The following is a 27,207-nucleotide window of genomic DNA, read 5'->3' as shown; positions in this document are numbered from 1 at the left end:
GTGGTCACGTGACTCCCGCCAGCAGCCAAGATGGCGGCCTCCGCTGAGGGTCTGCCGGCGCTGACCCTAGTAGGACCGCTGCTGCTGTTGCTGCTGCTGGGAGGGTGGAAGCGCTGGCGACTGAGGCACGCGGCCCCGCACGTGGCCGTCGTGGTGCTGGGAGACGTGGGTCGCAGCCCCCGCATGCAGTACCACGCGCTGTCGCTGGCCAAGCACGGCTTCTTCGTGACCCTCCTGGGTTTCTACAGTGAGTGTCCCCGGGCGCGGATCAGCCTTTGATCCCCTGCTTTGACCGCACCAGGGGGACCGAGGCCGGGGCGCCCCTTTTCTCTCTTCTCCCTGGGGCAACTCTTCGAGATTGCTCGAGCCCCTTGGGCGGCTGATTCCAGACTTCTGTCCAGCCTCTGCTGGGTGGATCTCCCTGAACAGCCAGCGTAATCGAGCGCTTACCATATGCCAGTACAGTGTTAAGCGCATTCACTGCGTAATTGCACTTAAATGTCCTAATAAGTGGAGAGACTGGCACTGCAGTCTTGGTGTGTTTGCCTCCAGGGCCAGTGCTAGTACCCAAATGTCCATATGGCTACTCTTGTCAGGCTACACGTCAGACACCGTGTTTTCTTGCTCGTTTGATTCCTCATCACCCCGCGCAGAGCTGTATAGGCAGGAGGTGTTTCATTTGTGCCCCACGTCTAGATTTTTCTCCCTGTGTGCAGAGGCAGGGGTCTCTGTCCCTCTCTTTTTCTTTATGTTGACATCTTTGGCGGGTAGCTCAACCCAGTCTCGAAAAAGCAGGAACAGCATCGGTGGTCTGTGGTCTCTGTTAGTCTGCTGTCCCGCTGTGACGGGGTGAAGTTGGACTTCTAAGGGGTCTCCTTGGGCGGGATAATTCCGCCATCTAAGGGACTCCATATCGGTTTAATACAGTGACTTCCATGGGCCAGGCATTAGTTAAGTAAAGGTGGATATGATTTGGGTCCTTGTCCTGTGGATAGCCTAGTGGGACCTGGACGTTCTCTGCTTTGGCTACTGAAGAACAGAGAGAGATTTTGAGAAGTCTCATTTTTCCAAAGCACTCCTCCTCTCCACTATTCAGCCTGAGCTGGGAGGGAGAATATTTGACGTTAAATCAGATCACTTCATCCCAAGACCAATACAGAACTTCTGGTGGGACTTTAAAGGGGATATTCTCTTTTTCAGACTCCAAACCTTACGGCGAGATCTTACAAAGCAACAGGATTCAGATTACGGGGTTGAAAGAACTTCCTAGACTCGCAGGTAGGATGCACATCACCTTCTAGATCCCTCCTCTGAATATTTGGGGGGTGGAAGGGAGCCTGCAGATTGCTGAGAACTGGCTTAGTAGTGACTGCCATTTTCTGACTTGCAGTTGGGCCCCGTGTTCTCCAGTACGGAGTCAAAGTTGTCCTCCAGTCAGCACAGCTGCTGTATGCTTTGGTGGTGAAGGTGGCGCCATCAGCCTACATCTTTCTGCAGGTGCGTGTCAGCCTCCACCTCCCTCTGTGAGAACCACCATTGATAGTTTACTTTACAGCTTTTTGGAAATGAATACCCAAACAGATTGATACATAAATTGCCTGTCCATGTGTATAGATTAACTTTTAAAAAGGTGTTGTAGGAACCCGTGGTATGTGTCCATTCTTTTCCTGGTACCCATCCATAGTGTTTTTCCATGTTGTCGTGGATAGAGCCGACACTTACATCGCGCTTATTATATGTACTACTCAGTGTTGTATGTGCTTCACACGCATTAATTCACTTAATCCTTACAACAACCCTAAAAAGTAGGTTCTTGCATTATCTGCATTTTAGAGATGAAGGCTTCTAGTCCCAGAGTGGTTCTAAAAGTTAGCCCTCCATCATGGGGCTAGGAAGGGAGAGAGTCAGTATTTAAACCAAAGTTGATAGTCTGGTTCTGGATTTCTGCTCTTAATATCTTCTCTCTACCAATTTTGAACATATAGATGCCCCTTTTAATTGGCTGCATTGCATTCCAGTATGTACTATACACTAATGTAATTATTCAACCACATCTTAATGGCACTCAGGTTCTTCTTAATTTTTGCAAATAGCCATGATAAGAGCATCTGTGAACATACATGGGTCAAGTTTCTTCTGTGGGACAAATTCTTGGCTGTGGAATTGCTTGGTCAAAACTTTTATACCTTTAAAATGTAATAGAATGTTACCGATCACCCCAGAATAAGGTTGGGCCAAGTTATCCCCTAACACATGGGGTTACCTCATCCCCTGCACCCTCACTCTCACCCTTACTAGTGCTGTTAGGCTTTGTATTCCGATAAGTGAAAAATGGCCTTTTTCATCTCTCTGATTTTCATGATCTTGGACTTTTCAGTTTGGTCCATTCTGTTTATGACTTTTTGGGGGTGGGGGGAGGGGTCTTCTTTCTGCTTATTGATGATCAAGAGTTTTCCAAAGATACCTGACTCTTTCCCATGTATGTGGCAGCTGTTTTCACGCTGTCTGTTGTCCACGGTATCTGGGTCTGCCCGTCGTGATTCAAGTCTGCCTTGTTGCAGAACCCCCCCGGCCTGCCCGCCATCGCCGTCTGCTGGGGCGTGAGCTGGCTCTGCGGAAGCAAGCTCGTCCTCGACTGGCACAACTATGGCTACTCCATTATGGGCCTGGAGCACGGCCCCAGCCACCCGCTCGTTTGGCTGGCCAAGTGGTGAGGCTTAGAGGTGGGGGGGAGTGCACATGCCTGCCCCCAAACCAGCATCGGGGTGAGCGAGAGGGAGGGACAGAGCAGGCACACGGTGACGCTGGTTCCTGTGTGCCTGGCAGGGGTAAGAAAAAGCCCGGTGAACTGGGCTGGTCGCTGGTTACAAGTGAAAGAAACGGGCCTGAGCAAAGGCAGGCATTTTGGGGCTCAAGAGACTAAAAAGTCCAGAGAAATGCCTGGCTTCCGGGCTCAGGATGGCGTCATTAGGCGCTTGCTCCTTTCTCTAGTCCCTCGGATTCCGCGAACTGCCTGGCTCGCATCCCCACTGCTTCACGGCTAGCCAGGGGAGCCAGCCTCTCTGAGGGGCTCATCCGGGTCCCCCGCCTTCCCCTGGTCCTGCCCCCGAGGCCAGGAATGCCGTGCCCTGTTGTCTTGGGCTTGGGACAAGTGCTCCATCGCGAGAGCAGAGGTCCCAGGCCACATGGCCAGAGTGCGTCGGCAGCTCCCCAGATGGGAACTGAGGAAACAGGCACCGTCTGCTCCCGTTCGCGAGACAGGGGGAGAGGAAGGAAGGGTCTGCGGGCAGCAGAGACTAGATATTCGCTTAGGTAGTATATGCGCGTTCTTCTTGCAGTGCATTTAAGCTAAAAAGTGATCGGATTTAAAGAAAGGGGTGAAGGAGATTCCAGGACAGGTGGAAGTCACTGTGAGCACGAGGAAGTGACTGAAGTTGGGGAGGCCCGAGCTGTGCGGTCTCCTTGGTCCCAGAGGATGTGGAGTCACAGGGATGGTAGTGGGTGGGGGCAGCCCAGCTCCAGGCTGAGCAGGGATTCGCCTCTGCAGGTACGAGAAGCTCTGGGGACGCCTGGCCCACCTGAACCTGTGTGTGACGCACGCCATGAGGGAGGACTTGGCCCGGAACTGGAGCATCAGGTTCATAAGGGCCCGGGTGAGGCGGGGGGGGGGGGGGGGGGGGGGGTGCTGGGAGGTGGCGACCGGCCTCGGGAAGCGGGGGGGCGGGGGGTGGGGGCTGGAGTTCCTTTCTCAGAGAGCCGGACGCTCTGGGCAGTGTTGGTGGGAGAACGTGTCTCCGTGCTTCCCCAGGTGGCGCTGAAGGTTCTTGTCACTGAGATTTGATTCCCCAAACGCCTCCTTTTTCTGGGTCCTCCTCGGTCCTCTGTTCCTTTGGCCTTTCTCTGCCCCCGTCTGGAGGCCCTCACTGCTCTTGTTGCAGAGCTGTGACTGTCCACGACAAGCCAGCAGCTTTCTTTAAGGAGACGCCGCTGGACCTGCAGCACCAGCTCTTCCTGAAGCTGGCCCGCACCCACGCTGCCTTCAGGGACTGGTAGGTCCCCACCCTCAGCGCCCGCAGCCGCCTTCTCTTGTGCTAGCTGCTGTCCCAGCTGCTTCCTGTCTTCTAACTGCTGACCTGGGGAGGCCATTGGACCAGGGCTGGGCAAACCATGGCTGTGGGCTGGCTATGCCCACTGGGTCCACACTGCAGTGGCAAAGCTGGGCAGCTGTGATGCCACAGTGGCAGAGCTGGGTGGCTGTGACCCTGTAGTAGCAGAACGGGGTGGCTGTGACCCTGTAGTGGCAGAGCAGGGTGGCTGTGACCCTGTAGTAGCAGAACGGGGTGGCTGTGACCCTGTAGTGGCAGAGCGGGGTGGCTGTGACCCTGTAGTGGCAGAGCGGGGTGGCTGTGACCCGGTAGTGGTAGAGTGGGGTGGCTGCGATGGAGCCCGTCTGGCCCACAGAGGCTCACATATTTACCCTCTGGCCCTTGAAGAAAGTGTTTGCTGGCCCCTTCCCTAGGTGATGGGTATCCTGCATGTAGCGTGCTGGCTCCTTTGGGGTCCCTGGCGTGGCCATCGGGGTGGGTCTCTGGCCCCCGCTTCTTAACAAACATCAGGACCGCGCCGGGCCCGTTCACTGTTGTAACCTCAGCACCTGCCCACAAGTAACTGTCGCCGAAGAAAGCGACAGGCCCCTGGGGAGGGGCCTCAGGGAGGTGGGAGGTGGCTGTCGGGGGGCCATGGGCCTGCTCTCGCCCCTCACGGCCGTGTATCTGCCCCTTCAGCTCGGAGCCCGCCAGCCTGGAGAGGTCCGCCTTCACGGAGCAGGACCCTCGGAGTGGGAAGGCCGTGCATCGGCCGGGGCGGCCGGCCCTGCTGGTCAGCAGCACGAGCTGGACAGGTGTCCGGGACCCCTCATCCCCTGTCGGGCCCACCGTGGGGCGCGGGGCCCCTGAGGAGGAGGAGGGGGCGGGAGGCATCTGGAAGCGGGACCCTGACACTGCGTCTCTGCCCCGTAGAGGATGAAGACTTCTCCATCTTGCTGGCGGCCTTAGAAAGTAGGCGCGAGGCTGTGAGCAGGGGCGCTGGGTCCCTCGGGCTGGTGGGTGGCGAGGTGTTCCTGGGCCTGTGGCGTCCTCTGCGGCCTGTTCTTGCCCTTGGGGTGTGGGGGCAGGGGGAGGACTGGAGGACGGCGGGTGGGGGCGGGGAGGGCAGCTCCGAGTCCCCACGTCAGGGGGGACAGCACCTGAAATGCTGTCTTGGGGGTGTCAGGGACAGCACCTGAAATGCTGTCTTGAGGGTGATGCCTCTCGCCCAGCCCCAGCCCCTCTCCCTCACCTCATTCCACAGTCCTGGTTGTCCTTTACTATTCTTAAACCCAGAGTTTGAGCAGCTGAGTGTGGATGGAGAAGACCTTCCTTCTCTCGTCTGCGTGATCACAGGTATCTCCAGGGGCCGCTGGGCTTCCTCCACCTGACTGGGGGACGGTGGGCAGTGCGGAAGGCTCAGCCTCCATCGTGTCCCTTCCATGTGCCAGGCGTTTGTTTGGTGGTCCCTGCCTCCTTGCTCACCACCCCTTCTTGTCTACACCCCTCTACCGAGGGGAAACTGAGGCACAGAGGTGCGCCTCACCTGAGTTCTTACATGGCAGGGCACAGAGGTGAGGTTTGAGTGCCAGATGGCATGATTTCAGAGAGAATGAGCATCCTACTTTTCCTGGGCTTTTCAAGCCTTGTTTTAAAATGCAAGAGTCCACTGTCTGCCCTAAACTTACTTTGAAAGTGGAGAGAGAACTGCAGAAGGGCTGTGGGTGAGGGAGCAGGGTCCCAGAGCCTGGGTGCTGGGGCTGGTGGATGGGGCTCAGCGTGTATCCCCTGAGCATAGTCCTGGTGGAGAAGTTATGCCTCGTGGAGAAGCTGTTCCTGGTGAAGAAGCTGTGCCAGTGGAGAAGCTGTGCCCTGTGGGCACTAGGGCTGGGTCAGGGTTGCTCCTGGTCACATTCACAGCCTGAGGCCTGCTGGCTTCTGGCCACCCATGGTGGGCTGTGGCCTGAACGGTTGGGGTGTGTTTCTGGTTGTTTCTACAAGAGGCCCTGTGGAGGCCGCTTGGGCCGCCTGGGGACACCTGGAGTAGGGGATTTCTGGGAAAGTGGCTGCTCACGTCCCATGGGGCTTCTCAAGCCAGAGGCCCTGCAGCCTAGGGCAGAGGGGCAGTGTGGTGACACCGCTTCTCTGGGCAGGCAAAGGGCCTCTGAAGGACCATTACACCCGCCTCATCAGCCAGCAGCGCTTCCAGCGTGTCCGAGTGTGCACACCGTGGCTGGAGGCTGAGGACTACCCCTTGCTTCTAGGTGAGCCTCACTTCTGGGGGTGCCTGGCCGTAGGAGGCCTCCGGGGAGAGGCCAAGGGGTGAAGGGGGACACTCGGGGCTGGGTGGACAGACGATCTCTGTCGCGGGCCAGATTGTACGTATTTTACCAGTCTCAGTCTCATACTGTTTGTTTTGTAATTTTTTAAAAATGTGACAATGTCCTTAGCTCAAGGGACACAGGCAGACAAATCCCAGGGGCCCCTGGGTGGAGGAACCTGGGGGCGAGCTTTTGGCTGACCTCCAGGAGACGGGCATTTTCTGGGCGGTGGCCTGGGTGCTGTTTGCCGAGCGGTCGTGGGGGTGGTGCTCTGAGCCCTGCCCTCCCCAAGCCTCTGCTCCTATGCTCTCCATCTGGGCCTGCTCTCGTGTCCCAGCCAGGAGGAACCCACCATCTCCGGGTGTAGGAAGCGCTGGCCTTGGGTGGCACAGCGGTGATGCATCGAGCAGCACCGACTCACGGCCGAGAATGTTCCTTTTCTGTCTCTGCTCAGTCTCTCCTGGAGGGAAATCTCGTCTCCAGCCTCCCATCTTTGGAGGCCAGAGCTTCCAGCTAGTATTTGGTCATGTTATTTATCTGATGGCTGGTTTTCTGTTGCATTGGCTTATGGGTTCTTTTAATAAAATGCAGTTGGGTGGGTCATGGTAGCTCAGCAGGCAGAGTTCTCACCTGCCATGCCGCAGACCCGGGTCGATTCCCAGTATCTACCTATGCAAAAAAAAAAAAAAAAAAAGATGTGTTTAAGTAGACAAAATTGTTCAAATAAAAATGGCCCGTGAGCCTCTGGCAGGTAGTTTTCACATGGGGCATTGTGGGCAGGGGTGGCAGTTGGGGTCTTATGCCCTCACCAGGTACAGGCTGCCCTTCATGGGGCTTGCCCAGGCTAGGTGGGGTTGTGTTCTCCGATTGCACTCCCCGCTGGGGGTGTCGGCTCACAGCTCTCGTTGGATCAGCCCTCGCCTGATGGTGTCCCTTGCCTGCAGGGTCGGCGGACCTAGGCGTGTGCCTGCACAAGTCTTCCAGTGGCCTGGACTTGCCCATGAAGGTGGTGGACATGTTTGGGTGCTGCTTGCCTGTGTGCGCCGTGAACTTTGAGTGGTAGGAGCAGAGCCTGAGTCTCCTGGGCCTAGGTTCCCAAACCTGCAGCGAGGGGGAGACCAGGAGCAGTCAGAACCGCAAGGAGGAGGGCGCCTCTTTGCACACAGGCGGTTTCTGTGGTTGGCAGAGCCCTGCTTTGGTTTAGAGTGGGAGTCCCATAAAAAACATGCGTCTTGAATCCGAGGATTTCACACCTGAGCATGGACTGGTGGCTGGATCCACCTGCAGTTTACTCTGTGCTCTTCCTCTCTGGCCGAGCCCCCGTTGTTGTTTGAACCAGTCCAAGGAGTGTGCACCTGTGGCCCCTGGGCCCAATGGATAGGGGTGTCTGGGCGGGTCGCTGCTAGGACCCGCTCTAACCCAGCAGCCCCAGCGTGGGCTGAGGGCTCGGGGCTGCTTAGGCACCAGCCTCTGAGTTGAACATGGGGGTTGGGCTCTGGGCCCCCTGAACCTAACCCTGCCTAACCCTGCCCTGGGCTGCTTTTACTTTGTTTCTCTGGCATGGAGTGAAGAAAATACAGAAATGATCCCTGAACATAGGTTCTTACTGAAAAGGTACACAGCACAGGAGGCCCAACCCCTCATCACTGCCCCTCACCCCACTGGTCTGTATGACCTTGCAGATCTTTTTTTCTGTTTGGATACCAAATCTAGGAAGACTCCCTGCAAGAAACTGTAGTTTTCTTACAATTCACCTGACCCGGCGTAGCCTGAGGCGGGTGGGTGAGGGGGTGGGGTGGATGGGGTGAGGGTCCTGGTCAGGGTGGGCACCACCACGGGGTTCCAGGCTCTTCTCCAGGCGGCTCTCAAGCACCCCCCCCCCGGTTCTCTCTGCAGTTTACATGAGCTGGTGAGACATGAGGAGAACGGCTTGGTCTTCAAGGACTGGGAGGAACTAGCAGCTCAGCTGAAGGTAGCATGTTTGCACCACCCCAGGGTTCTGGGGCTTTTTGGAGACTGCACTTCCTGAATCCTTGCTCCTGCAGCCCTGGCAGGATCACGTAGGATCCAGATGGAGCAGAAGTCCAAGAGGCTGGGTCTCCTTCACTGTTGGCCTTTCATGGGGTTGGAGGGGTGATTGGGCCCTGGGAGGATCAGGACAGGCTCCTGTCCCCCTCCTGGATTTTTGGAGCTTCCCCCACAAATGATGGCAGAGCAAGGCCACTGTGAGTGCCCTTTAGAGAGGTGCCCCCAGGGATGATCAGGCAGAGAGAGGGTAAGAGGTGGAGGAAGCTTCCTGGTGGAGCCTCAAAAGATGGGTGGGGTTCTTATTACAAAAGTATTCCATTGTCAGCCTTGACATTTAGGTCAGGGGTCAGCAAACTTTCTTCAGAGACAAAGGATTTGGCCTATAGTCTCTTTCACAACTCAACTCACTGTTGCCATTGTATCGTGAAAGCAGCCATAGACAGTCTGTAAATAAAGGGATGTGGCTGTGTGCCAGTAAAACTTTCTTTACAGAAGGGTGGTGGGCTGAGTTGGCACATGAACTGTGGTTTGTTGACTTTGATTTAGATATCCCCTGTGGCCAGTTGATGAGTAGGACCGTGCTAGGGGAGCTGAGGGGGAGGAAGAATCAGCCTGGCGGGTGTGTTTGGGAGATGGGAGCCTTGTGTCTTGGCTGGGACGGGAGCAGCAAATGGTCAAGGAGAAGCGGTTAAGGGGAAGATGGGTTAGCTCATGGCTGGGCATAAAGGGTTTTGAATGTGAGGGGAGGGGGTGAAGGTGGGAGGTGACTTTGCTGGGTGAGAACTTTGGGATCAGAGTTGTTTAAGGTGGTCACCTGTGCCATGGGAGTCTGGGGTGGGGCGGCAGTCCTGGCCGATCAGGGAAGGGCCGTACTGGGATGGGGCAGACTGGGGGAGTGGTGATGAGTTAAGCCTGGGTTTTTATTGTTTTTGGAGATGCTCTTCTCAAAATTCCCTGATCCTGCTGGCAAACTACACCGGTTCCGGAAGAACCTGCAGGAATCCAAGCAGCTTCGCTGGGATAAGAGCTGGGAGCAGACTGTGCTCCCCCTGATTATGGACAGGTGACCCTAGGACCAGAGACAAAACCCCGAGTGGGACTTTGTGCTGGACGCTGCAGATGTGCTTCACCCACCCTGATGACGGAGACCCTCACGCCGATGGCCCCCTCCCAGCTAAGCTCCCTCTGCCCCCACGGGGCTGACTGCTCTCCTTGGAGCCTCCCTGGCGGAGTCCCTGGGCAGACTCTTCAGAGGCAGCGCCACCTGGTGGTCGGGGGCCAAGCGCGGCGGTGCTGAACTCCACCTGCTCGATCAAGTTGTTCTCTGAAGAACCAGGAGTTTAAGGCCCAGGAACTGTGGTTCACCCAGGTTTCTTCTTCAGAGACTACGAAACACTTCTTTTTTCCTACTGTTCCGTGAAACTGTTTCTCCCAGTTTCTTACTTTTCTCTTATCTGCTTGTGACCCCATCTGGGCATCAGAGCTAACATTTGGAGTCCTGCCTTGGAGACAGGTGCATTAGCGTCTGCCCTGGGGAGGGGAAGGCGGGTGAGGTATAAAACAGACTTGACTTAGTGGGAAAACGGCCTTGACAGGCAGAGATTTTCATTCGGACACACGAAATGCTTGTGTTTGAATTGAGATCTCCACTGCTCATTTATGGTGGTTTGCTTAATAATCAGAACTATTGGCAGAAAGAGGCACGTGCACACTTAAATAAACATTTGTATTTTATTAGAACACAGAGTGGTTCCTGTTTCAGAATGTAATATTCTTAAAAAACTCAAGTCCAGTGAAGGTTTTATCAGCTTTCCCATATAAAAACTTCCATGATGATGACATTTCCACATAAGTTTGTGGAATTTACAGCGTTAGTTTCAGAATTGCCATCTCTGAGTACTCATCGTAAGGGAACAGTTTCTGGCTGTGACGAGGCACTGCTTCCCAGCGGATCCCGACCTGGTCTGGAGACAGCAAGGGCATCTCAGGGTGGCATCCCAGGGACCGGGCAGGACCTGCGGGTCTGTGCAGGGCTTACATGCTGCCTGGGGGCATGCCACCTCAGTCACCCAGAATCAGCCTTCAGGGCTAGGACCAAGGTCCCTTGTTTTTAAACAGGTGGTTGCTCTGCCTCCCTGCGCCCCAACCTCTTGGGTGAGAGGATGGTGACTTAGGGGGAAACTCTGTGCTGCCCGTGTGTAGCCTCCCTGTTCCCCTTCTCTAAAGCAGGCCCTTGCTCTTCCTCTGGTACTGAGTGCCTAGTCTGGCGACAGCCACGGCCTCCAATCCACCGACGGCTCCTGTGTGCTGGGGCTGCTCTGTGCGCCTTCGCCTGAGAGGGGGTCTCTCCTTTACCCAGAAGGCCAGGCCCAGTGAGTGATGGGGACCAGCCCCACAGGGCTGGGTGGTGGGACGTGCCTCGTGCAGACCAACCACTGGTCAAACATGACCCCAACTAATAGACTTGCCACGTCCCCTGTACAGAAAAGGAAATAGAGGCCAGAAGGCTCCAGAATCCCCACCCTAAATCACACAGGACGCTGCTGTGAGACCCTGCGCGGTGCTGCCTCTCAGCCACCCAGCTGGTGCTCCAGCCCCACCCCTCGCCTCTACCCCCTGGGGGCCCCAGGTGCTCTGGGTCTCCTTACAGGGTCAGGGGTGGGTGGATCGTTTGCCCAGCCAGTGGCCCAGGTCGGACGTCCTAACTGTGCTGATTCTTCTAAGTTCTGCCTGCCAGGCATCCGTGGGCCTGGGGCCTGGGGTCCTCTGAGGCAGCTGCCCGCCCTACCAGGGTGCGGCGCCCGGGGCTTACCCAGCTCGGCTGTGAAGCGCTGGCTCGTCTCCGGGTTGCGGATGGTGAAGGCCACGATGGCGTCCAGGGCCCGCCGGCCCTCCTGGCACGCTGAGAGTGCCCGCAGGACCCTGACCAGGGAGTGGGTGGTTTCTGGGCAGTAGAGCACATCTGCGAGGAAAAACCAGTCACTGTATGGGTTGCTCAGCAGAGCTCAAAACCCCAAAACGGGGCTCTGGCTTTTGCTGACCTTTAGGGTTAGCTGAGGGCTGGGAAAGCAGCAGTGACATCAGATTTGCATTACGAGGCTCAAAGAAACTTACTAGGTAAGAGAGAAAACAGGTCATGAAAAGACACTGCAACAAATGAAATGTAATCTAAGGTTTAATGGTGTTCCTTAAGAAAACAAAACAATTCTTTACCAATTAGGCTATTTAGAAGGTGCTTAATGAAGCAAATCCTCACTCTACACCTTCAGTTTTGTTTCCAGGGATCTGCAGACTTGCTGGTTACATGGGGGGAGGGGTGTAGGCTCTGCATGGGGGAGAGTGGGGGATGGTGCTGTCAAGGAGGGGGCAGGGGCTGATGCTAGCCAAGGCGGGGTGGGTTGCTCAGCGTCTGCATTCCTAGTTCCTAGCTCTGAGGGCTTGCAGGTTCCAGAAAAGGGGGTATTGGTGAGGCGGGGGGCAGAGTGAGAGGTGTGGGGTCTGTTGGGGGCCTGGACAAATGCCACCTTGTCCTATGGACACCTTCTTGCCCAGGGCTGGGTGGTTCCCCCTTAGGATGCCTCTCTCTGGGCAGGAAGACCGTCAGATGGAGACAGGCCTAGGCAGAGCCACACAAAGGAGGGAGCACACGGAACTAAGCAGCTGTGCAGGAGCAGATGGGAGCAGAGTCCTCACTGCCCGGCTTGGCTCAGCCACTGCTGTGCGCTGTGTCTGGCCTGGGGGGCTGGGCGCTGGGGACCTGCACAGGAGTCAGACAGACCCTGGGTACACTGGGCTGTTTGGTGGCTCTGGAAAAATCAAGGAGGTGGCCCTTCCTATCCCCCAAGTGAAGACTCTGTGTATATGAGGGGCCACCCCTTTTGGAGAGGGAAACAAGGCTGTGGACAGGTCAGACTGGTCGGGTGCCCTGGGGCCTGTTCTGTTCATTTCCAGCTGTACTGGGAAAAAACAGGGTTCACTGATCTACCAAAACGTGTGGCACCGACTAAGTAAGACGCCATCCCAGGAGGCACAGGTCTGCATGTTGGTTTCATCCGGTGGCTCCTCCAAGGCCCCCTTCTTCTCCTACCTGGCAACTTCTGCTGCCCCTTCACCCGAGCCTGGCTGGGCAGTACCTGCTGCGATGACAGTGTCTGGCTGGAAGGCTGAGAGCTGGGGACCCGTCACGAGATCCCAATCCAGTTGGGCCACCCTCACTGTGGGTTTCTCTGAGTCCAGCGGGCACTGTCCTGGGGGCTGCATAGGTGCTAACAAGAAGCCGTTTAGAAGAATGTTCCCTCGGAGCTGCTCGAGGACACGGCTGTGACAGTCGCTGAAGATGTAGGTTCTGGGATGGCAGACCTTGCAGATGGCCAGGCCCGCAAAGCCAGCTCCGCTACCGAGCTCTAAGACAGTCCTGGTGGGAGAAGCAGACCGGGTGACCACGATGGTGCTGGGCAGACCTGCCTTGGCACCCTGCCCTGTGTCTCCCACCCTGACACCTGCTGGTGAAGGCCACCGGGTTCTCTATGGCCCATTCCACGAGGTAGAGTGCAGCGTTCCATGTAACCAGGCCGGTAGTCCCGTGGGAGATGATGGCTGTGCTCTCACAGAGTGTGACCGTGTCCCCAGAAGGCTGGACCAAGAGACAAGGAGAGGGAATTAATCTAGCCACTAAGATAACAGTAGCTGTTTCACAAGGCGGTAAATAAAAAAGGAACAAATTACTGATACATGCAGCAACTTAGGTGGATCTTAAGGGTATTATGCTGAGTGAAAAAAAGCCAATTTCAAAAGGTCAGGATTCCACTGATAGAACATTCTCAAAAGGACAATGTTCCAGTGATGGAGGATGGACTGGGGCTTGCCAGGGCTTAGGGGTGGAGGGAGGAGTGGGTGTCTCTAAAGGGACAACAGGAAGGAGATCTTTGTGGCTGTGGAATAGTTCTGTGTCTTGGCTGTGGTGGTTACAGCGATACAATGGTGTAACTGCATGCACACGCATGCACACACACGCACGTGCATGTGCACACACGCTGTGCCAATGTCCATTTCCTGGTGGTGACCTAGTATGTCACTACTTGGGGAAACTGGGTGAAGGGAATATGGGACCTTTCTGTACTATTTTTATAATTTCCTGCAAATCTACAATTACTGATGACAACACAAACCCTCTGACACCATGACTGGCGCGTACAAACTCTGCACCTTCAGTTGGGCCTTCATGTGTTAAACCTGATGCCTGGGGCTGCGGGAGTCTCTGGCCTCCATGGGTTTCCTGTGGCCCCCAAAGCAGGTGGAGGACCCCTCACATGTTTTCCTGAAAAGTGTTCTCTAACCGCAGGGCCTCTAGAATAGCAGCCCTAGTACAGAGCGACCCAGGGCGGATCCTGGCTGGGTCTGGTGTTTTACGCATCCTATAAAGCCCTGTGAGGGGGTTTGGGTCTAGAAGTATTGTGCACATTTGTTCAACACGCTTTTCCTGAGCACCAGCTAAGGGTGCTGGAGAAACGGGCAAGAGCAAGATGACCCCTGCTGCTGGGCTCCTGGAGCTTACATCCAGCAAAGGCCACAAGCCCTAAGAAAGAAACAAGGTAATTTCATATCATTATTCAGTGCTATGAAGAGAATTGAAAGGGTCATATGATAAGAGAAGACTGGGAGGCTCTATCTGAGACTGACTGGTCAGGGATGAACTCTCTGAGTAGGTGACCTGTGACCAGATATCTGGGTGAAAAGGAGAAGTGAGGCATGGGAGGTTCTAGGTGGAAAGCATCCCAGGCAGAGCAAGTACAAAGGCCCTGAGGCAGCACTGAGGTTGATAAGTTAAAGGAAGAGAAAGCAGACCAAGGGATTGGAGCCCAGGTGGGTGGGGTGGAGCATGCAGGGGCTTGTGGGTTATGATAAGGAATTAGGATTTTAGAATAAATGTGAAAGTAAGCCTCTGGCAGGTTCTGAGCAGTGGAGTGACATCTGATTTACCTCTTTAAAAAGATCACTCCGGGCAACCCCGAGTGATGGTGGCAGTGGGTACAGTATAGTTTTTGAATGTCCCTGAATCCCCACATGAGAACAGACAGAGCAGCCAGGCCTAGACAGCACTTACAACAAAACTAGGGGACAAGGTATTCTGTGGACCCCTAAATATAAACAGGGGTGATCCACAGCAGATACAACACTGTGTGGTAAACGTGGGGAGGAACGGGGTATCCCACGGAGCTGAGCAAGGGACCAGAGGCAAGGCCTGCATCACAACCAGAAATACTCAAAGATGTGTGGCTTTGTTCAAAAAGAATGAACTATAACAGAAAGCATCACTTCGGAAATGAAATCCACACCAGAAGAAATGTAAGAGTGACAAAAATTAACAAACAAACAGACCCTTAGGAGAAACAAGGGATGAAAAGGAAAACACATTTTAAAACTGAGAAGAAATGAAGAACTACACAGGATTTGAGAAAAAATGACAAAGACTGGAGATAGGCAAAGAAGATTCAACATATGGGAGAAAATGATAGAACAAATACTCCAAGTTCTAATTCTAGAAACCTTTCTAGAAAAAAACCAAAAAAGATTTGAACTAAATGTCGAAAGCGCACAGACACTGCACCCATGATTACAGGCCCAGGGTGATGAACCTCAAGACAATGGTGACGAGGGACCCCTGGGCAGCTTCTGGAAACTGAGAACAACCCCGTGGAGCTCTTGGCCCTACAGCTGCAGGGAACTGAGTTCTGCCAACGGCACGAAGGATCTGCAAGCAGACCCTCCTCTAGAGCCCCGCCCTGCCGACACCCTGATTTTGACCTCCTGAGACCCAAAGAAGAGAAACCAGCCGGGCCGACCAGACTCCCGACCCACAACCCTTTAGGATAACACATGTATGTGGTTTTAAGCCACTACGTTTGTGGCAATTTGTTCTGACAGCAACAGAAAACTAACCCAGTATGTAATGGCTATACGATATGTGTAGTGACAGTACAACTGTCAAACAAACAAAATGAGGCAGAATGGGGACAACATGTGTAACTTTTTCTTTTTAAACATTTTCAGGAGCTCTAATAAGCAGCACTGTTTTCTAGGTGGCTATGGGAATAACACAGGACAAAGCAGAGAGGTAGCTGGGGAATATCCTGTGTTCTGGAGATCCAGGATTTTCAGTGCAGAAGAAGAGATAGACTTAATGTAGCAGCGTTTGAGTTCAACATGGACTCATGAGGTATTTTATCTTAACAACTATGCCTCTCTCTACACCCACACCCCAGCTCCATTCCTGGAAAGGCCCTAAAGCCCAGAGGTGGACTTGCAGGGTCATTTCCCACTAGAAGAAGCCACGGCTGCTTGAAGAAACTTAAAAAATGAGCCTGGAAAAGTTGGACATAAAATAAAGCAAAAACTATTAGGGTAATGTAAAAGGATGTGGGAGTTGACTTGAAGTGGCCCAAAATAGGACATTTTGTGCTTCAGTAGGGCTAAGGTTTGCAATGGGTGAATACCTTCAAGGGATAAGGAACCACTCACTGACAAACTGGGTAAAGAAAAGGAGATCAAGCCTTTATCCTGCCTTTGCTATATGATCTGCACCACTGGGTAACCGTATAATGGAGGGCGGAAACATCACCTTATAAAACTATTCCAGCTAATAAGTGAAAACAAAACGACAGAACCAGAAGAATACCCTTTCACCTCTCCCAGTGAATTAGTGGACCTAAGCATTGGCAGCCATGACTGTCGGCATCTAAAAGGAGCAAAAAGCAGACAGCATGTGCCCCTAGAATCCTACAATATGTTCTTGCTAAAGGGGTCAAAGGACATTCTGACCCAGTGTCTGGATCCAGCTGCCGTGGGCAGAGGTGGAGGAGGGAGGCCAGACTCAAGGGAACGAGCAGTGGGTAGCCACTGTGCAGGCAGGACAGTTATGTGGCCACCATGCAGGCTGGGAGGCATGTGCAGGGAAAGGCACGACAGACTAACCCACCAGGGTGTTCAAGATGCATTGCACGGAAAAAAAGGCCACTGGCAGGGAACACACAAGTGGAAAGAGACTAAGTCACACCTCGTTAATGTGCAAGACTAAACTCCACGGTCCAGAGGTGCACGCATGTGGTAGACCCACCAAGAAAGAGACTCGAGCAAGTGATTACTATAAAAGGCAGTGGGTGGTAACTTTATGGGGCACAGGACTAGGGGGCCAAGGTCAGGGTTGGTCAGATGGAGGGCCTTGTGGCCTGGCCACTGAAGTTCTGTCCCTTGGCCTGGGAGGCAGTGTCCATGGTGGCACCTTACAATGGTTTCATTAGCTGCACATTTCTTTTGTGTGGTTTTGTGTAACCACGTTTCATTTTACTATAGAAGGTTAAAAATTAAAAAACAAAACTGAGGTCCCTCTGGCTGCTGAATGGATTTTCGTGGGGACCAGAACGACCAGCCAGAAGGCTGCAGCACTGGTCCGGTAAGCCACGGGGGTGGGGCGGGAACGTGAGAGGAGACTACAATCCTGTGACATTCAATTAACGTGTGTGATCTAATTTAACCACACCCCCAGCAACCTTATCAGATAGGTGCCATTATCTGTGGAAGTGCTTAGTTTCCAGATGAGGAAACTGAGGCTAAGGGAGGTAAGCTGATGACCTCTAGGAATACAGAGCTGCTGAGGCAGGCTGTGGACCCAGGAGAGGCTGAGCCGGCGCTGCTAACCCTGAAGGATCCGTGTCCGGTCTGTGCGGGGGAGGAGGGCGCAGGGCTCATACCAGCAAGTAGCTCCGGTGGGCCTGGGAGGTCTCCTCAGCGGCTAGGACCTCCGCCAACGCCTCGTACAGCTCATCCAAAGGCTCCGCGTGGACAGCCTCGTGCTGGGGGCGGACACGGCAAGGGATTAAGCTGACCTTCATGAATAAAACAAAAGTTCTGCCTGCTGCCTTTACCCTGGCTTAGAAAAATGGCTAGAGGATTTGCACCAAATATGGAGGATGGATGTGCGATGAACTAATTTAATTTAGGCCATGGTATGGAAAGAATCATTTGGTGGTGGGGCCTGGGGGGTTCCTCAAAGCGGGGTGTGGTTACCCTCCAGGGCAGGAGAAACTGGGGTACTATGAGTGCTGCCGAGTGACAGTGGGAAGACCAAGATGTTTTAGAGAAAACTAAGGGCACTTGGAAATGAGCCCCAGACGAAAGGCATGAGGAGGACGGCCTCCAGGTCGTAGGGTGTGGTTTTCATCACCTGCTGCGTCACGGGGAACAGCAGCAGGGTCCCTCTGAGGCCATGTCAGGCCGCTCCTGGGTAGTGCTGAGACCTGCTGGCGGGGGTCAGCAACAGAGAAGCGGGGGTTACTCCTCCTGCTGAGCCCAGGATGCTGGAACTAGGTCTGCTGCCGTGGAATCGCCCCTGGGAGGTCTAGTCCGACAACACACCCAGCAAGTTTAGGGCCTCCTTAAACTCCATCCCGTGTCGGTCCAGCAGCCAGTTGGCGATGGCGCCCACCCCAGGTAGTTCAATAGGGAGATGGTAATAAGGGGAAAAGGGTACAAAGGTACTAGATGAGCTAAAATGTCCCAAAGGGGGCAGTAAAGCAATCCAGGAGTCAGCAACAGTAGGAAACATAACAATTCCCAGACTGGCAGAACGGAGGGAGAAGTGGGGTTCCAGGGTCAGGGTAGGAAGCAGAGCCTGCACTGTGAGAGCCAGGACCATGGCGGGGGTGGGGGTGGGGCAGCTGCTGTGGCGATCCTGGAAGCAGCCTCTCCCTTCCTCCACTGCTCCCAAAGCAGGCAGGGGGCATGGGGTGGACCTGAGCTCCCCCAGATCAAGGCCCATTCCTGGGGATCTTGGGTGCTGTCTGGCTACTGGGTAGACCCTGCCTGTCACTGACCTTTTTGATGAGCTCCGAGAGGAAGCATCGCACATACTTCACTGACGGTGGATGCTTCACACACACAGGATGTTTCACAGTCTATGACAAAGGACAAAACACAGAATACTGGAGAAATCTCTCCTATGTTTCCTAGGATCCTCAAGCATCAAGTGGGTGTAGGGATGAAGTTCAACTGCGTCCCCCAAAAGTCATGTCTACCCAGAACCTCACGTTGTGACCTGCTATGGAATGAGGGTCTTTGTGGATGTAATTAAGTTAAAGATCCAAAAATAAGACCATCCTAGATGTAGGGTGGCCCTAAAACCAGTGGCTGGCAGGAGAGGGAGATTTGAGACACACACACATGCACGCACACACACACGGAAAAGGACATGTGAAGATGGAGGCAGAGACTGGGAAGATGGAGGCAGAGACTGGAGTGATGCCTCCACAGCTGTGGTGTGCCAGGGGCCACCAGGAGCTAGGAGAGGCAGGGAAGGACCCTCCCAAGAGCCTCCAGGGGCAGCATGATTGGCTGTCACTTTCACGTCAGACTTGTGGTCTCCAGAACTGTGCAAGGATAAATTTATGTTGTTTTAAGCCACCCAGGCTGTGGCTCTTCGCTATGGGAGGCCCAGGAAATTACAAGGGTGAGCCCCAAAGTCACCTGAGCCCTCCACTAGGGGTAACGATGGGGCCACGGGTATCCCTAATCTGAAAGATTAAGTCTTAAGATAAGCACTTTCTTAAAAAAATGTTGCTTCTCCATTATAGCTGCACAGACTGTTGAAGGGATTTCTATGCCTATTTTGGCCTGGAACACAGAGCATGTGGGCTCAAGCTAATTTCCTTCTCAGGGCTCCAGCATGAACGTGAGTTATGGCAAGGACAGTCATCAGGTGTGTCAAGGTGTGGCATCTGCCCCCACGGATGTGAGAGCCCAGGTGGGGGGAACAAGGCAGACTCGGGGCCTGGCCGTTCTGCAGAGCTCCGCACGGACCAAGCCTGTGAGAACCACGGCGGTGAGTGCGGGGATGGAGGCGAGAGCCGGAGCAGAGGTGGAGACAATGGTGTGAGGTGCGGGGGCTCTGGGACAGGGACACTTCAGCCGACACCTGGAGAAGCAAAGGGCAGGGGAAGTGAGTTCCAGGCAGAGGGGAGTACTTGTGCAAGCTCTGGCGTTGCAGGAAGAAGCTGTGATGGAGGGCGGTGGGTAAGGATGAACCTGGCGAGAAGGGTGGTCGGTTGCAGAGCCTGTGTCCTGGGAAGGACACTCATTTTACCCAAGGGCAACAAATACTCCACCCGACCTTTTGACTTTTCAGGGGCTGGGGTTAGGTTTTGAGGTGGCACTCCCCACATTTCATGCTCTAGCATCTAGGGGTGCTCAGGGTGAAAGTCAGAGAAAGATGATGGTCTCAGTTACTTCCAAGTTCACAGTTCTGAACTACTGGGTTGCTCGGACATCCTTCCCTTCTGTCTTAACTTTCCGGGGCTGCCAGGACAAAGAGCCACAGGCTGAATGGCTTAAAACAACAGAAACTTATCCTTGCCACAAGTCCAAAATCAAGGTGTGAGCAGGGCTATGCTGCCTCTGGAGGCTCTAGAGAGGGTCCTTCCCTGCCTGCCTCTCCCACCTCCTGGTGGCTCCTGGCACTCCTCTGCCTGGAATTCACTTCCCCTGCCCTTTGCTTCTCCAGGTGTCAGCAGAAGTCTCCCTGTCCCAGGGTCCCTGCCCCCTCACACCACTGTCTCTGCCTTCTCCAACCGAGCACACTCATCACTGTGTATCTCCAGGGTTTGGTCCATGCCTAGCTCACTTCACTCTCTGCCTCCAACTTCACATGTCTGTCTTCTCCCTTGTGTCTACCTGTGCCAAATTTCTTTTATAAGGACACTGGACATACTGATCAGGGCCCACGCTACTCTGGTTTGGCCTCATCTTGACTAACCATACCTTCAGAGATGACCCTATTTCCAAATAAGGTCACAGTCACAGGATCAGGGGTCAGGACTTGGGTGTGTCTTTTTGGGGGATACCATTTGGCCATGACATCTTTCTACAGGGGCACCTTTTCCACCTGGAGGTCATATGGAGCACTGTAGCTCACCCTCTGGCTTGGGAATTCTTAACATGGGCTCCTTGGATGGGCTTGGTATTTGGAGGAGCATGTTTGTTATACCCCTGAATTTATATGCAAAATGTTTTCTTCTGGTGCATTTTTTCTGGGAAGAAAATCCGTGGCTTTTGGTTTTTGAAAGCATTCGTGACCCTAAGAAGGTTAAGACCCAGGAGGCAGCATGACCTGCACATGGGCCATGTGGCCAGGGTCAGGGTCGGGTTAGACCAGGCAGAGGGGTTGTTCTGCCTTTAAACCGAACCCAGGCGAATCTGAGAATCCACATCCCACGTGCACAGGGGGCCCGGCTATGTCTAGGAAGGAGACTAGTGGGCAAGACCTGCCTATTCATTTTCTCCTTAAATGTAAAGATGAAAGCCTCTGTCTGAGCAGCTATCAAATGCTAGATGTTCCTGTTATCTGTATCTGTTTCCACTGCAGAGGGTTTAAAAGACATTCCTTAAGTCGCCCCCACCCCATGCAGATTTCTGTATATTCTGATGTCTTCACCTAAGAAAACAAAAGAGCCAGAGCCGTCTGGGGTGGTGATACCCAAAGCCAGTGCCCACTTTGATGGCTTCTCCCGAGGCAGCTGTTTTTAAAGGATCCAAATGCACTGACTACACTCCTGCCATATGTTCATGGGCAAGTCAGGAGGCTGGGCTGTGGCCTCAGATATTCTGGGATTCTTACCTTCTGCAAAATATCCAGCAGCAGTTCAGAATCTGATGAGCCCCTTAACTTCTCTTCTAGAGTCTTTTTGGAGGAGAGTGTAAAGAAAGAGAGGGTGAAAGAGAAATGTCAAGGGCATTTTCACAGGAACATTACACACACACAGACCATACCGGCAGAGTACTAAGTGAGCTCTCCCCTGGGACCTGGAGCTGCCGGGAAGTAGAAGCCATGGGCGGCCAAAGCCTAACCTTGAAGATGTCATGGGTTACACCTGGATGAGTCACAGCAAGCGTGTACACGAGCATGCCAGCTTACACTGTGCTCTCTCCCAGGGGACTCGAGTCTGGCAGCATACTCAGGCCCCAGTGCCAGGTAGGTAGGTGACACATGACTCATTTCCCCAGAGCTCCTTACCAGGCCTTGGAAGGACCCTCTCTCTGGCCTGTCTCCTGACAGCCCCACGCCATTCCTCATGCCACACTGGCCTCTTTCCTCAAACAACACAGGCTTGGTCCCACTGCAGGGCTTTTGTGCTTACTACTCCCCAAGATATCCCATGGCCAGCAGATTCACCACTCTGCACTCAGCTCAAATGCCACCTCTTTGGTGGCGTTGGTGGGCTTCCCTGACTTCCCTGCTTGGAGGAATCTCCCCCTACTTGCTCTATTCCCATTTCCCTGTTTTACTGCCATAGGAGAGCCACTTTTATCACCTGAGCCTCCTAGTTCCTGCTCTGGCTCTCCCACCTGGGCAGGGCCTTTTCTGTAATGTGTACAGCTGAGTCCGGTGCCTGGCTCACAGAAGGCGTTCAATAAACATTTGTTGATGGGGGAAAAATGCTAGCCAATGGCATTTACCAGGCACCAGACTGCTCTAGGTGCTTTGTCATCATGTAATCCTGACAACAGCCCGCTGAGGTACCCATGTATTCCTATTTTACCAATTAGAAAGCCAAGGCACAGAGACATGCAGCCACTTGCCTAAGGTCACACAGCTGCTAAGTGTTGAAGCCAGGATTCCAACGCAGACAAGCTTTCTCCCAGGCCCCAGCCTGGAACCACTGCACTCTACTTCTTTTCTTATCAAATGCGGACGACAGTATCACCTACCTCCCGGTACTGTGGGCAAGCCTAAGCTAGCATTTAGCCAGGCTCACGGAAAGCACTCATTTCATGTGAACAACGCTATTACCAAGGTTCAGATTTTAGGTTAAATGATGCACACGTTCCTTCCTGGCAGGAAATAATCTGAGAAAGCTACCCGTTTTAAGTCCTTGAAACAACACAAATGACCAACAAAACCCTCTACCGCCCCCCCCAACACACGGGCAGACTCGTGGAGCAGGTATTCAAACTGAGTCATGCCGGCGAGCTCACCGCGCAGATTTCTGAAGGAGGCGGCGTCCCCAAGGGCCCCTCCGCAGGCAGGTCCCCAGCACAGGCGTCCTCCCCCTCAATCTCTTTTTGGGCGGGTTTTGAACCACCCTCAGTTTTCTTCCATCAGAGGCAAAGAGCCTCGAGCCGCCTGTGATCTGATTTAATCCAACGCCTGGTCGCACGGATGAGAAAAGTGAGGTTCGTGGTGTGCGACCCAGCTAAGTCCCCGGCGCTCCCGGCTGTACTGGGGGCGCTGACTTCCTAGAACCCGCGGCAGCGGCTGTTCTGCAGCGACCCAGAGGTTGTTTAAAAAAGAGAGAGAGAAAAAAAAAGCCCAAACAAAATAAAATACATTCTACAGCTATCAATATTAAAACAAATAAACCATGAAAATGATTGTGAACTGTCCAGGACACCCGAAAACCAGACAGGAACCAGTGAGTAGACTGAAAAAGGGAGCTGAGCGAACACCCCGTATTCCTTCCACTTTTGGGACTCGGTCGGCTAAGGCCGGGTGGGGGGTCCCCAGGGCCGGCACCCAGCGCGGAGGACGCCGAACCAGCGCGGGGGGGGCCCGGAGGGCGCCAAGCCCATCGCGGAGCGGACCGGGGAGGGCCGGACCCAGCACGGGGGAGGCCGGAGGGAGGGGCCGAGCCCAGCGCGGGGGGGGGGCCGGAGGGAGGGGCCGAGCCCAGCGCGGGGGGGGGCCGGAGGGAGGGGCCGAGCCCAGCGCGGGAGGGGGCCGGAGGGAGGAGCCGAGCCCAGCGCGGGGGGGGGGGGCGGAGAGAGGGGCCGAGCCCAGCGCGGGGGGGGGGGGGGCCGGAGGGAGGGGCCGAGCCCAGCGCGGGGAGGGGCCGGAGGGAGGGGCCGAGCCCAGCGCGGGGAGGGGCCGGAGGGAGGGGCCGAGCCCAGCGCGGGGGGGGCGGAGGGAGGGGCCGAGCCCAGCGCGGAGGGGGCCGGAGGGAGGGGCCGAGCCCAGCGCGGAGGGGGCCGCGGCGGTGGGAGGGCGCAGGCGGCGCAGCGCGGGCTTTCCTCTTCCAGGACGCACCGAGCGCCTCCCATTCCCGACCACAAGGATAACGCGTGGCGCGGAGGCCGACGGGGACCCGAGCCTACCCCCCGGACACCCCGCCGCCCACCTGCCACGGGAAGGAGCGCAGCACGCGCCCCGCCAGGAAGCGGCGCTCGAAACTCCGCAGCAGGCCCGGGGCCTCCGCGTGCTCCTCAGGCGTCATGGCGCGCGTGACCCCGCCCCGCGTTGCCCGGGTGACGGTGCGGCCGCGGGCCGGAGCCGGGAAGGGGCGGGGCCGAGGCGGTGTGCCGGGATAGGGGGCGGGGCGCGCAGCAGTAGGGGGTGGGGCCTGAGTGGGCAAATACCTGGGAGGCGGTGCTTGGGGCGGGACCCAAGACGGGCGGGAAGCTGCTGGGGCCTGGGCGGTGGGATTTGGGGGCGGGGCTCAGGGGCGGGGCGGCGAGGCTTGCTATGAGTGTCGGGTCGGGCTGTGGCCCTGCCTGGTCATTCCTGAGTCCCTTGGACTTCCCGGAGGGGCCTTTGGGCGGGTGCGTTGCCACTCCTCTGCGTCCGGCGGGAAGGAGGGAGTCTGCCACCTTCACCGTCCGGGGTTGGTCATTGGGTGCAGAGCGGGGCCCGTTCAGGCCCAGGGGACACTGCCGTCCCCCCCTCCGCCCCCACCTCCCACTTCTGCCCTTGGAAATGGGCATCAGATAAAGGCAGAACCCGCACCCTCCTCCGCCCCACCCCGAACCTTTGGGTCTGTCCCTAACCCAACAAGTCTTTTCTTTCGTCATACTTATTAAGCACCTGCTTTGTGCCAGGCACTGCCAGGTGCTAGGGAGATAGGTGGTAAGTGAGACACTTCAGGCGTGATCCCTAGCTGCCGCGGGTCCAGTCTTGCGTGGGAATCAGACATCGACCAATTGTCATACAAATAAATATGGGAACAGTGGCAGTGAAGGCAGCACAGGGAACCATCAGGGTTTACTGTAGGAGTTTTGACCATGTAGGGAAAGGAATTCGAAGGAAGAGAAGGGATTGGCCCCTGGGGTGATGTGTGTAAAGCTGGGGATGGGGAGGGATGGAAAGAAAAACTAGTATTTTCACGTCAACGTTCTCTGTTTGTGTGTTGAATTCCAAGATAATGCAACCTATGGGTACCAATCAAAATCTAAAACGTTTGTTTACCTTAGCAAATTTTTCTTAAACTCCGCTTGAAAGAGTCCCGAGAGTTAATCTGTTAAATATACTTGCAGAAAGTAGATGAAGGGGACAAATTAAATTTTATCACCTCTTTCAGATGGGAAGTCCTTAAGCCCTACTCAGCTATGAGAACAGGAGAGGGGAATGAATTCTAATGGAATGCAATTATTCTATCAATTGCTCCTCTGCCAGAAACAAGTGAGCACAGGAGCTGACAAAAAAAGGTGTTTGTCTTTTACTTTCAGAACACTGTCGATTTAAATAAAGAGGGTGGCGTGTGGTGGTGGTTGTGTTTTTACACGGAATTAACTGTCTCTGGTCCATGAAGTTGCATAAATCCACTCTGCCATGGTATCCTTGGTCACCTGAGGTGTGGCAGGGAGCCTTTGCCCAGGCCTGGTCTCAGTCGTTAAGGAGAAAGGCTTCAGAACTGGGCCTGCTGCTCCAGTTGGCTTTTGCTGTTTTCCTCAGCTCTCAGCCTGCAGAAGACAATGCAAACCAATGGGAACAGGTTAGCTCAACCCATGAATGCTGGGCTTATGCCATCAGCACACATAATAGGTGCTAATTTATTAGCATTCACTACCTCTCCTCTGAGGAGCGGAAGTGCACGTGCAGTATGTAGTATGGGAAGTAGTATTGTGTGATGCTCCACTAACATATTGATAAATCCAGGCTGGGCCAGCCTTTTTGGGGCCTGAGACTGGAGAAGGATCCTGGATGGCCCGGAAAATGAGCAGCACACACAAAAAAACCTTTATCTCCGTGTGTGGGCTCGCAGGAGGGATGCAGGGGCATCTATCTCAGATCTGATTTCTGGAAGGATCGGGCAGTGAGGGGATTTTAACGATACTTGGGTCTCACAGGTGTGATGTGTCCAGGCAAAGTGAAGATTTGATCTACTGCCTAAAAGAAAAGGTAAACATTCTAAGGGGTGTTATAGAAGAGAAACATTAGGATATTTCTGAACTGTTTTGCCAGTGGCAAGAAGATTGTTGAGGAATGTGCAGATGCTATATGAAAGATTTAACTTCTGGATTCAAAGTTTTCTATAATAATAATAAACCAATGTACTTTAACTGTATTGAATGGTTGCCTGTTAGAAACTATGCTGTAGGCATGGTAGTTGAATCAGTAAATTGAAAATCTTCCTTTATATCTTCTATGGCTAATGGTTTCTGTGGAAAAGGACCAATTGATTTTCTAAAACATTGCTTCAGGGTGTAGGGACCTTTATAGGTCATGTTTCAAATCACAGAAAATTTTTATAGTTCAAATATAAATTACATTATATGTGGATTTTGTAAAGACTTTAAGGCTAAGTAAAGTTCCAACTTTCTTTAGGCCATTTAGAGCATTCAGCTCCCCCATCCCCCGCCCCGCCATGAGAAAATATCTGGGGCTGCATTCCAGTAGAGAAATGGTCAGGGTTGGTTATAAGAAGGAATTCACAGGCTCAGTCTAATAATCTAACTAGTAAGATGTGCAAAGAGATGTATCAGAGCCGAATAGTGCTTTGTCTGGTGGCAGGACCAGCCCTGTAATGTTCAGGGGCCTGGGGAAAGTGAAAATGTGGCATCCCTTGATCAGAAATTTATTAAGGATTTCAAGTTGGTGAGAGCAAATTTTTTTTTTTAATTTTTTTTTTTATGGTGAGAACAGATTTTTAAACCAAGCTCAGGGCCTTCTGCTGGGTGGTCCTGAGTGGCTGCACAGGTCACATGCCATGAAGCCGACCCTGGCCTTGGGTTTTCAGTGTGCCACATTCCATCCAGCGGCAGGAAGGGGTTGAGGTGGATAATTACAACGTGTGCTGGTCAACCGCAGATAACCCAAAGTCTACTCACTTCTTTTTCCGACGAATGGCGGTGTATGTGACACTGGAAACAAATAGAACCACGAGAACTCCTGTGACAATGCCGAGACCCAGCCCTGTGCTTTGGAGAAAAGGTGCCCTCTGTTTCTCCTGTCCTGTTAAAAAAAAAACCCAAAAAACCAAAGAGATTTTCATTGTCAGATTATTAAGAGGCTGTTCTGGCTGCTGATGGGTGCCTGGGAAGTTCCCCATGCAGGCACTGGTGAATATTAATTATGGAAATGAAATGCACATTTAACCCAAGGAAGTGTTCGCTGTAGGGAAATGTTATAGGGCAAGTCATTGAAAGCCGATTTACTAAATGACCTATTCGCCAAATGACCCATTTGCCTAATGGCCAATTTGCTAAAACACAATTTGTTGAAAATCGGTTCATGGAATATCCTGCTTATCAGTAAGTGACAGTCACCCACTTTACCCAACCTCCTGATGGGATACAGGGCAGGGGTGAAATAATTGTGGCAAGACTCTGAAACCTAATAAAATACTACAGAACCTCAGTCACTTGGCAGATTGGTCACGCAGTTAGTTTTCTGCAAAATGGCCTACTTCCTGTAAATTCACAAGCAGATCGCAGGCAGTGGCTCAGAAGAAGGGAAAAGGATGCCAGAAACGTGCTTTGAACTCCTCTTTGGGTGTAATCATTTTAAGCACTCC

The 27,207-nt window shown here is 53.9% G+C and overlaps 3 protein-coding genes across 6 annotated transcripts in view; 1 reads left to right on the top strand and 2 right to left on the bottom strand.

Annotated features, from left to right (window-relative positions):
- On the top strand, nucleotides 1-10,228 carry ALG1 (ALG1 chitobiosyldiphosphodolichol beta-mannosyltransferase). Its single transcript, XM_077141886.1, has 13 exons — nucleotides 1-247; nucleotides 1,201-1,278; nucleotides 1,391-1,497; nucleotides 2,562-2,710; nucleotides 3,548-3,637; nucleotides 3,939-4,049; nucleotides 4,785-4,900; nucleotides 5,019-5,057; nucleotides 5,382-5,441; nucleotides 6,239-6,349; nucleotides 7,351-7,465; nucleotides 8,303-8,378; nucleotides 9,370-10,228. The coding sequence occupies exons 1-13, from the start codon at nucleotides 31-33 to the stop codon at nucleotides 9,499-9,501; spliced, it is 1,401 nt and encodes a 466-aa protein (XP_076998001.1). The 5' UTR covers nucleotides 1-30; the 3' UTR covers nucleotides 9,502-10,228.
- On the bottom strand, nucleotides 10,147-23,699 carry EEF2KMT (eukaryotic elongation factor 2 lysine methyltransferase). 4 transcript variants are annotated; one of them, XM_077141888.1, is made up of 9 exons: nucleotides 23,596-23,699; nucleotides 21,099-21,161; nucleotides 18,304-18,384; nucleotides 17,182-17,283; nucleotides 12,934-13,067; nucleotides 12,568-12,848; nucleotides 11,476-11,547; nucleotides 11,247-11,396; nucleotides 10,147-10,398 (listed from the first exon to the last, which is right to left on the bottom strand). In XM_077141888.1, exons 1-9 carry the CDS (start codon nucleotides 23,689-23,691, stop codon nucleotides 10,298-10,300), a joined length of 1,080 nt encoding a protein of 359 aa, XP_076998003.1. In that variant the 5' UTR covers nucleotides 23,692-23,699; the 3' UTR covers nucleotides 10,147-10,297. The 4 variants fall into 4 exon arrangements, 3 of the variants coding, with proteins under 3 accessions (XP_076998003.1, XP_076998004.1, XP_076998005.1); XM_077141889.1 differs by lacking the exon at nucleotides 11,476-11,547 and having other exon boundaries at nucleotides 12,522-12,848; XM_077141890.1 differs by lacking the exon at nucleotides 11,476-11,547.
- Nucleotides 23,700-24,444: 745 nt separating this feature from the next.
- LOC143666777 (ectonucleotide pyrophosphatase/phosphodiesterase family member 7-like) overlaps nucleotides 24,445-27,207 on the bottom strand; it is a 33,976-nt gene continuing 31,213 nt past the window's right edge. Inside the window, exons 5-6 of the mRNA XM_077140318.1 lie at nucleotides 26,522-26,645; nucleotides 24,445-25,153 (exon numbers count right to left, since the gene is read on the bottom strand). Coding sequence (XP_076996433.1) covers nucleotides 25,099-25,153; nucleotides 26,522-26,645 — 179 coding nt within the window. The 3' untranslated portion in view covers nucleotides 24,445-25,098. The remainder of the gene's footprint in view (nucleotides 25,154-26,521; nucleotides 26,646-27,207) is intronic.

Source organism: Tamandua tetradactyla, chromosome 23 (assembly GCF_023851605.1).
Source record: "Tamandua tetradactyla isolate mTamTet1 chromosome 23, mTamTet1.pri, whole genome shotgun sequence".
NCBI lineage: Eukaryota > Metazoa > Chordata > Mammalia > Pilosa > Myrmecophagidae > Tamandua > Tamandua tetradactyla.
The sequence above is the reverse complement of the archived record's forward strand: the minus strand, read 5'-3'. Positions and strand labels throughout refer to the sequence as shown.